Below are 10,966 nucleotides of genomic sequence, written 5' to 3' on the forward strand. Positions count from 1 at the left end.
AGACCGTTCCCAAATGAGAATGGACTACAAATCACCTTTTTCTACAATTCCACAAATTTAATAGGTCATTCCCCTTTTGGCGAGGAGGACAAGTGAGAGGAGGAATGGAGAGAAGGCAGAATCTCTTTCTTTTAAAGAGACTTCCAGAAGAAGAGAGTTTCCTATTGTATAAGCCAAGGCAGGAATGTATGGAGTGTGAATGATTTGAGCAAGTGATTACTTTATAGAAGGACAATAGCAGTAATGATAATCGTTAGTAGTTTGTGATTACTCTGTGTATTATTTCTGTGCTTTTTTTTTAAAAAAAGAATAAGAATAATAACTATATGAAGCAGGTAAATATCACTAATTTTGATTTAGAACACGTAAAGATTATGGTCATTGAGTTCTATAATCTACCAAAAATGGAGTACAGTCAGCATTTTTCATAGCTTTTACTTGAATATCAAAAAAAAACAAAAAAAAAAAGGAAAGATTCTGAATAACAAAAAGGAATAAATCTCAAAAAGGAACAAATAAATCTTTCACCAAGGTTTAACTAGACAAGACCTAAGGTAAAAAGGAAATGAATATTGCTTTACAAACACTGGAAAGTAAGTACCATTATGAGCATGAATGTCAAACTGGGCAATACGAGATTAGAAGATGAAAGTCCAAGACTGCATCAGTAATTTATGAATGCTTCCATATGTTGCTCCTAAATATAGAGAATCAAATTTCTACTTGTCTAATTATTGTTGAATAATTCCTGCTTTATAAGCTCTTTTAAAAATTAGATGAAGTCCAGCCATATGCAAAGAAACCCATACTAGCTCATTAACAAAATTTATATTCTATAATTAACACATTTGATATTATCTTAAGAGTATTAGGAAATACTGTTTATAAAGCAGTTTTTGCCACCTCTTTTCATTCTTTTCATACTCTTTCACAGGTCATAAGTAGATACCTAGTCATTACACAGAATAGAAGTATAAAATAATAGGACTGGGCTCCCTAACATACAAATTTAGTCTTTGTAATCAGGCAATGTATCTGAAAACATTGATTGGTTTTATATTTTTTCTCAAAAATGACTGCTTATTAATGGTCTCCCCAATCATAATGCTTCTGTTGCTCCATTTAATGTTCTGCCTGTAGAGTCCCAGACATTTTACTTGGACAAGAGAATTGGGCACGAACATTTATTCAGGGCCGACTACCAGCCAAACAAAATTTAGTGGTTTTATAAACCTCGTGAGTCCCTCCATCCACCCTTAGCATCTACACACAAGCATAATCACAGCACATGTGTGTGCACACATGCCCACTCACGTTCTTAGGAGGGAACTATGGCCCATAGCCTCTTATTTACCTTCTTTCATTTCATTTCTCTTCCCTCTGTTAAAACAAAGATTTTAATAATCCTCTATTCTTTATTCCTTTACTTTTTCCTCTTAGTCATCCCTAGACATTTACCGAAAGTGATTATAGGGCTTGGGAGTAAAAAATTACTGTGCCAGACTGTCAAGGTAGATTTTCTTCTCAAATAAGAGTCAGCCTACCTCTCATACCCTTCATTATTTCTTTTATTTTTTTCTCATTCATTCCCCTAACACTGTGCCTTCTGCAGTTCAAAGTCAGGTAAGTCTTGATCCAAGTCCTCAAGGAAGGAGAAACTGAAAAATAAGCCATAAGTCACAATGTACTGTGTTACTGATATGCACAAATGATTTTGGGGACTTTAAGGTACATCAGAGTTACACTGTGGGTTAAGAAGGGCTTCCCAGAAGAGGTGGTATTCGAGTAGAATTCTGAATGATGGAGGAAGGGCCTTCTGGGGAGTTGGGAAACAGCATGTGCAAATACACAGAGACATTCAACAGTACAGCAGGCTCAGAACACCTGGGTAACTGGCACCATTCAAAAAAAAAAAATCCCTTTCTTCTTGTGCCATATCTCCAAGAAGGTGAGATTTTTATAAAAGGTCTCTGGTTTCTGCTCTAGGAGATAACTGCCATTCCTTAGCCAGGAAATAGCCCCCTGAGAAGTAAATTTGGAGCAGTTTTTGGACACCTACTTATCATCACTTTGTTTATCAGAGAATTGCACCTGTTTATTTCTGCTAGTCATTAAATTATCCACTCTAAATCAGGACAATTTCCTAGAATTAAGTGCTGGGAAAAATACAGATTCAAAGTACCAGTTCTTCTTTTACCTTTCTCTCTGGATCTTTTTATTTTTCTTCATCTTTATGGGCACAGCCACAGACTGTTGAACTGAGCCTGTTTCTCTCCATAGTCTTCCTTTCTAGAACCATATTTTTCAAGTTTGGCATAATAGATTTTCCAGTGGAGATACATATTTTAAAATTTTAAAAAAGCAGAGTTTGTTAAACCATCTGACTTAGAATTCTCCGGGTAGCCTTTAGTATTTTCCAAGTAAAGTACAGTCACAAGCAGCCAATAAACAGATCCTTTGAAAGTTGTTAAACTATTAACTTTTCATTTTAGATTATTAGGTACTGTTGGGCCGACCAAATTGATTTGTTGGGCTGACCAAATTGATTTGTTAGGCTGTTTTTTATTCAGTAATGTATTATACAACATCGAAATTTAATTCAAGTGTATAAAAACAGTGCTTGTTTTTGTCATGGCTTTTGTCTACATATTTTCAATATATACAAATAATTATCATCTTCTTGCTAAAAATGATTGTCATTTTAGGTGATACAAGCAACAGGAGGCTCTGAACTAGCTAGTTCTGTACTCAGCCCCCTATTGACTAAGGACACAATTGATTTCTTAAATTATACTGTCAATACCGATGAAAGGCAGCTGTGGATGTCATTGGGCGAAACTTGGATGAAACCCAGGTAAACATATATGAGTTTAGCATTTAATATCTATAATACTTTAAGTATCATTCTCTGTTTATTACATAGATCTAATGAAACATTTATTTAACCTTCTATGTGTGAAAAAGCCTAAACCCTTAAAAGGCTAGAAGTCTAGCAGAGAAGATATAAGTGTATGCTATATAAGACGTGATAAATGCCAAGAGTGACTCATAAACAAAACCGCTGTTTGTTGGAATGGTGGACCAGTCAGGAAGAGGATTTAGAGAGGAGGTAGTTAGCTGTCAAAGAAAAGATGACATCTAAAATCATAAAATCAACAAATAATAATATTAAGTGTGTTGTGTGTGTATATGTTTATATATACACACACATACACATGTATATATTTATATAGTGTATATACATTTATATGTGTATATACATACACATGTATATATTTATACATAGTATCTTCTAGTCACTCTTCTATTCACTTTACACAGTTAATGTTATCATTCCTGTTGTACAGATGAGGAAACTAAGGCATAGAGAGGTTAAATAATTTACCCAAAGCCACACAACTCATAAATGGCAGAGCTGGAATTTGAACCTCAGCAATCTGGCTCTGGAGTTGATGTTCATAATTATTTTGCTAAGCTGCCTTTCAGCAGGATGAGTAAGATTTCCACAAATATGTAGCAGGGAAAGGGCCTCCCCAGCGGAGAGAGGAGCTCGAGGGAAGGCATGAAGCAGGAAATCAGAAGAATAGAGTATGAATATGGGCTTAGCTGGAATATAGACTTTGGGTAGTGGGTGATTGAGGAGAAAGGGGAGGGATGGTATTAAATGAGGCATCAGAAATGATCAGGGCTGGGTTATGAAGGCTCTCGATGCCATTAAGGGGTTGGAGTGTGGCTCTAGGTTGTGGCGAATCAATAACTTTGTAAATAGGAATGTGACATAACTACATCTGTGTTTTAGAAAGATCATCCTGGTAGTTGAGTCTAGTAAGGACAAGGACAAATGTAACTAGAGGCAATGAGGCCCCTTGGGATGAAGATGCTATAGTAGAGGTTCCTTATTAATCAACACTCTCCAGGACGAGAACAGTGTTAGCGAGGATGGAAAGCAGAAAGGGGTATTTTTAACAATTGTATCTTGTCAATAAAGTGATTGTGGAAAACAAATCATTAACAATTGTAGTGTTAAAGTTTGCTGAGCAAAGCAAGTTATAAAAATGTTTCTCTTTCATTATATGTGAATAAATAATGTTTGCTTTCCTCATTCTTCCAAATCTTTTTATTTTTCTCACTACTTTACATGAATCATTCACTTTGGTCACTGAGAAGCTTGTCTTCCTAGTGCTTTTAAAAGGGCTAGCCTAAAAGTAAAAAAAAGAAAAGAAAGAACTGGTTAAATAAATTTCTTAAATCTCATAAAGGTAAAAAGATCATGAAGGTACATAATAATCTGAATAAAATGGCTGATTTAATCATAGCAGAAATATAACCTGAAGAATTAAATCATGTGTGAAAGATAAAACAATATATTTTAGCAGAAATGAAGCTATAATTTTTGTCCTGGTTATTTTTATGGTTCTTGAGTGGTTAGGAGCTTGCAGAAATAAGCAGAATTCAATCTTTCTTTATTTTATAGGTATTAACTATGAGTATAAACGTGTTTACTTTCTTTTTTAGGGGGGAGACAGATTAGGTATGCATTGTTTTTGCTTGTTTTTTTTTTTTGTTTTGTGCATTCGTTTTTGTGTTTCATGGCTATCCTTAGTAAAGATAATCTTGAGCATGAATACATTTCTTAATTTTATTCTTTATATGTCTTAATGTTTTTCTACAGAGCAGAGTGGCCAAAAGAACAGTTTATTCCACCATACGTTCCACGGTTCCGCAATGGTTGGGAGCCCCCAATGCTGAACTTCATGGGAGCACCGGTGGAACAAGATATTTATCAGCTGGTTGGGTCTGTGGCAGGTGCAGCAGAACAACACAGACATGAAACAAAAAGATATGCCACTGAGGTAAAGTTTTTTTTGTTGTTTGTTTTTGTAACATATCTTCTGTAGAAAGTGCAATGCTCTGCATTTTCTTGTAACTATGATTGTGAGTCCTCATTTTATCTGAAGGTTATTCTAGAACCAGTGACTGACTAAATGTCCTGCTGCCTATAGTCACCTCTCTCTCTCACTTCTGTCGTTGTGATAGTTGCTCTGTTTTCCTGTGAAGCCCAACAGGAGCCCAAATCATGCTTTCTAGCCTGCCAGCCCTTCCCGTACCCATCCTGCCAGTGCTCCAGGAGCCCTGGTGATTCTGTCTTTTTAAAATATTTACTTTGTCTCCTTGTCAGAAAATTGCCCTCCTGCCACTTGGTTTATTCTGTTTTCCTCTATCATTATCAGACCCTCAAGACAGTTCCCAGAACCCAGGTCCTCCCACCCTGTCTCAAGCAGCTCTTTCCCGAATGCTTTCTTTTTTCTTTTCTTTTCCTTTCTTTCCCTTCTCTCCCTTCCGTTCCTTCTTTCTCCCTTCCCCCTTCCCCTCTTCCTTCCCCTCCTCTTCATTTTTTTTAAACCTCTAGAGTCCTATCAGCCTGACTAGAAGGCCAGAGCTTTTCCTGGAATCCAGTGCAAGGTTCAAATGATCATTTATAATACTGTTTACACCTTGAGGAGATGATAAAATTTATTGTATCTTTTAAGTATTTCATAAGCTTCAAAGTAAACCTATTTGGGGAGCAAATTAAGGGATTGATATTGCTTATGTTATCTCCTCATAGTCCTTAAGAAATGATTTTTGTATGACTCTTGTTTTGTCAGAAAAGAAAAATTAAACATTGCTTAATGTTGAACCAAACCAAATAGTTGATCAGAACTGAGGAATTAAACGAAGGAGATCTAGTTTGAAAAAGAAACAGTAAATGATGACTATATCCTTATTCATTTCCTTTATTTGATTTGTTAGATTAATTTTCTCAGACTACTGTGAGTATTTATAATGTGGCAAACATGGTATCAATGAATAAACTAGCAAACTATATAGTAAATCCTCACTTTTAAGGAAAAACATTTATATAAATTAATTCTTAAAATTGTTCCCTTGGACAATAACCATGATATTATAGAAGATTGGTTAAATTTTGAAACTTTAGAAATAAAGCAAGCATACTTCTTTGAAAATAATTTTTTATAAGATAATTCTTTCTTTCCTCTGACTGTACATAAGGGTAGAGGTGGATTCTATAACTGCCCTTCCCTGTGAATGATTAAGAAGATGTCTTCAAAGCTTTGAGCATTGGTTGGCAGGCATATGTCCCTATCTGTAATTTTGCAGTTCAGACCTCATCACTATGAATTTTCTTTCTTCGTAGAGGGCAGCATTTCTAGAGGAAAAAAAGTGTAATCAAACGAAATTATGATACATTTGCTGTTGCTATAGTCGCAGCTGACTATTTTCAAATCATAGAAATTTCTAGCTGATAGTCTATATCTTAAATGAGAAAATACATCTGTTTTATAATGTAAGCCTCAGAAAAATCACTTTTGTGAGTTCTTTTTCAATTTGTATATTTAGAGAGAGAGTAATATCTTCTGGGCTTCCAGTGCAAAAGTTCGTCTATTCTCACTGACTACATAATTTTAAAAGAAGAATTATTGAAAATTCTTCCTTATAACGAGTTATCATTTTCCTGTTGTAAATTATTTTCCATTTTATGGCTTAAGTACTTATTCAGAGGTTTAAAAAAAAATAAAATGAAAGGCACCCACTAGCAGTTCTAGGGAATTTTATGCCTTAAGATTTTGTTGGAAGCCAAGTAATGATGATTTAAAATGCATAAAAAAATGCAGTCATCCTCAGAAGAGAGATTTTATTACATTTTTTTGCTACTCTGATAAAATATACTCAGGACAAGATTTAGATGATTCAGATTTTCTGTAGAATACAAAGGCATAGGTGAAGTGGAGAGACAATGATGGTGGCAATATTCACCTTGTTTACTTCCTCTGAACCAACAGCAGCCCTACACAAGGTTGTGTAGTCATAGTAGTTCTTTGTTGTCATTTCTCTCCTCCCTTCTAATATTCTCAGTCACTCTCGGGACCCAATGATTTCATACTGGCTGACCTCACTCTGTTATGCTCAGAGCTCGGCAGAAGGTGTGAATGATTCTGAGTCTCTTGAACTCCTCCTTTTATGACAGCCTTTAATAAAAAGTTGCCAAATCATCTAGGTCCTCAACTTTTTCCTAGAGAAATAATAAACTGAATTAATTAAGCCATTTTTTGAATTTTATTTTTATTTCAGCTTTGTTGAGGTATAATCGACAAAAAATGTTAAGGTATTTAAAGTATACATTGTAGTGATTTGATATATGTATATATTGTGAAAGGATCCCCCACATCTAGTTAATTAACACATCTATCACCTCACCTATTTATCTTTGTTATTGTTGAGAACATTTAAGTTCTCTCTTAGCAAATTTTAACTATACAACACAGTGTTATAAACTATAGTTACCATGTTTTACATTAGCTCTCCAGACCTTATTCATTAATAGCTGAAGGTCTGTACCCTTTTACCAACCTTTCTCTATTTCTCACAGCCTATGGAGGCCACTTTCCTACTGTTTCTATGAGTTTCACTTTTTTTAATTTTCCAAATATAAATGATACCATCATGCCGTATTTGTCTTTCTCTGGCTTATTTCACTTAGCATAATGACCTCAGGGTTTGTCCATGTTGTTGCAAATGGCAAGATTTCCTTCTTTCCTATATGGCTGAGTAATATTCCTTTGTAATATATATGTATTACATAATAATATGTAATTATATATATATATAAAATACATAATTATATATACATATATAACAATGGAATACACACACACACACACACACACACACACACACACACACCCCACATCTTCTTTATCCACTTATCTGTTGATGGATAGGCTGTTTTCATATCTTAGCCATTGTGAATAATGCTGCAATGAACATTAGAATGCAGCTCTCTCTTCGAGATCCCAATTTCATTTTCTTTAGTGATATACCCAGTACTAGGACTGCTGAACCATATAGTAGTTTTATTTTTAATTTTTTGAGGAACTTCCATAATGGCAGTACCAGTTTACATTCCCACCAATAGCACAAGAGTTCTCTTGTGTCTACATCCCCGCCAACACTTAGTTTTTTCTTGTCTTTTTGATAATAGTCATGCTAACAGGTGGGAGAGGATATCTTATTGTAGTTTTGACTTCCATTTCCCTGATGTTTAGTGATGTTAAGCACCTTTTCATGTACCTGTTGACTATTTGTATGACTTCTTTGGAAAAATGTCTAGTTTCTCTGCCCATTTTTTAATGCTATTTTTTTTTTTTTTGCTATTATGTTGTGTGAGCTTTTTATGTATTATTGAATATTAACTGCTATCACATATATATAAATATACATACACATATATATATGATTTGCAAATATTTTCTCCCACTTCATAGATTGCCTTTTTACTTTGTTGATGGATTAAGCTATTTAAATGGTGAGAATTGTTTGTTTTTATTTGTGTGTTAAGTGCAGTATCCTGATACATAGTCCATAGGAGTAATGTAACGTGGGTGTTTCCAACACTGGCGCCTTGGAAACACCTTACCTGCCCTGTTTGTGGGCAGACTCAGCCCCACTCCTGCTAAATTCGTCCTTAGAGTTAACTGTAGTGAACCTGTGCCCAATAGTTTTCTAAAACATTCGCAGTTCCAAATATTTTGCTGCAGTGAATACGTAAACAATTGAAATAGCCAAGGAATTCCAGTGCTTCAGGATCTATCACACATACCCCCAGGGAATACCTTGTTTTATGTAAGAAAACAATATAAAATCCTTGGGTGAATTTTTGTTTGTTTGTTTCTTTATTTTCCCTCAGTAGTTTCAAAACCATGCTGCTCAGTAGGACCCTGAGACCCCAGTTCTTGCTCTTGGCTAGCCCCCAGTTGGTTCATGTCTGAGTTGTTAACTGCCAAAGGAAGTGACTCCAGCATTGCTTTCTCCCAGACTGTTTACTATCAAGATCAATGTGTTTTCTGCCTTTCTGTGTTTCCCTTAACAGTAAATCTGATAATAGTGCTGCCATTTTTTAAAAAATCAAAAATAATTTCTGTGTACATTTAAAAATGAGGAAAAAATGAGAGGGTGGTATAATTTTAATGCACAGAGTTCCGACGATTTTCATGTGACAATAATTACTTTGCTAGAGTGGTAAAGGACTGTTTCTTAAACAGAGAAGGCAAGGTTTAAGAGTTTTATTGTTGTTTTTAAAACAATTTTATTTTATACACGCTGTTATAGTCTACCTAATACTAAAATCACTTATTACTGAAATTCTTGAGGGAAGAATTTACAGGCATACCTCATTTTATTGCGCTTTGCTTTATTGTACTTCACAGATGTTGCATTTTTTACGAATTGAAGGCCAGACCCTTCACCAGCAAAAATATCACTGCTTACTCTATTGCAATACTCACTTTATCATGGTTGTATGGAACCAAACCCACAATATCTCCAAGTTATGCCTGTATTGTTTTTATACCTGGGTATTTCCAGAGTTAAGATTTTGCCTTTGCACTAATTACTTTTCTTATTCTAAGTAGATCTTTGACAAAAATATATCAACCTCTTTTCATAGTTTTTTTAACTTAATGGTCAATCACTTGAAAATGATACTGATCACAATATAGTGGAGAGTTTTTATTGACTGACATCAGTGCCATTTAATTAGTATCGGTGATTCTTTAATCTCTTTTCCTCTGTCTTTCAGCAATCCAGTGGATTAGAATATGCTCCACCTCCACCTGATGGGTATGCATTCAATAACATTTACACAAGAGGGACCCATCTGGACCAAGGGGAAGCCGCTGTTGCTTTTAAGCCAGCTCCTAATCGCCATGTAGATAGGTAACATTTCATGAGCATTATTTGGAAAGTTGTGGATCTGATTTAGTGCAAATAGAGGTGCCAGTGTATGCATTGTTCACTGCTTTAAACTTTCCATCTGTCAATTGTTTGATAAAGTTTCTGTTGTTTCTTTATAGAACTGGCTGAACAAAGCCTTCAGTCTATGTCTAACTGGAGGACCTGCAGGCTATAATTCTAACTTAGTGCAGCTGCCTTGGGATGACTTTTGCTTTAAAAAAGACACTTCTTACAAAATCTGTGATTAAGAAGAAAGAATTGTTTTCAAACTGTCCACTAGTTTATATCAGATGTTCTCTAAGGATCTTTCCAGATCTGTAACTTTTAAAGGAAATAATTTCCATCTTTCTCTCCCCCGACAAAAATAAACAACCTTCCTTTAGATAGAAATATTTAAAGACAAACTAAATATTTAAAGTCAATTCCTTATTTGCCATTTTTGCCATTTTGTCTTACTGCATTTTATTCTCACTTTCCAATTTTACATTTATTTTCCCATATTTCATCTCAAAAAACTTAATATAGGCACAGATGGGGAATCGAGATGGGGAAGAAATAAAGTAATTGGAAGAGGTTCAGTTTTTCAATCCTGTTTTCCAGCTACTACAAGTGAGGTTGACATAAAGACCAACCCGTATACATAAGAAAAAGAAAAGGAGGTGAAATATTGGTAACAAGGATATGGGAGAGTGATCATTCAGATGAAGTGTGGTGTAGAGGCCTTGTTCTAGTACTTTGCTGCCTCAAAGCCTCTCTTACCATGAGTGTTGCATGCCCTTTTGTGTGTGTGTGTGTGTGTGTGTGTGTGTGTGTGTGTGTGTGTGTGTGTGTGCGCGCGCGCTCTTTTCTTAATAGAATTTATGGAATGTGAGATTTAAAATTTTTGTCTTCTGTTGGAAACAACAGTAGAAGAATACCAAAGTAAAATGCTGTGGAAATTATACAGGTGTTCTAAAGGCACTAACATGTAAAATGGAGTACAAAGAAAAGCCAGCAATGAATAATACATTTTGAAAATGCCAACATATGAAATACGTTTTAGTTTATAGATTCAAATTTCAATAGGTATAGTGAAAATTAATTTTGAAGTTTAAAAATTACTTCATGGAATTCTTGACTGACTCATTACTCATCCTAATATTTTCTTTTTCTTTTTTTTTTCTGCCTTATG

The 10,966-nt window shown here is 34.8% G+C and overlaps 1 protein-coding gene across 1 annotated transcript in view; it reads left to right on the plus strand.

Moving 5' to 3' along the window:
* The window catches only part of EPS8 (epidermal growth factor receptor pathway substrate 8), a 64,088-nt gene that overhangs the window by 28,661 nt on the left and 24,461 nt on the right, over positions 1–10,966 (plus strand). The window contains exons 12-14 of the mRNA XM_023538247.1: positions 2,706–2,854; positions 4,673–4,853; positions 9,641–9,777. Coding sequence (XP_023394015.1) covers positions 2,706–2,854; positions 4,673–4,853; positions 9,641–9,777 — 467 coding nt within the window. The remainder of the gene's footprint in view (positions 1–2,705; positions 2,855–4,672; positions 4,854–9,640; positions 9,778–10,966) is intronic.

This window comes from Pteropus vampyrus, unplaced genomic scaffold (assembly GCF_000151845.1).
Source record: "Pteropus vampyrus isolate Shadow unplaced genomic scaffold, Pvam_2.0 Scaffold216, whole genome shotgun sequence".
NCBI classification, from domain to species: domain Eukaryota; kingdom Metazoa; phylum Chordata; class Mammalia; order Chiroptera; family Pteropodidae; genus Pteropus; species Pteropus vampyrus.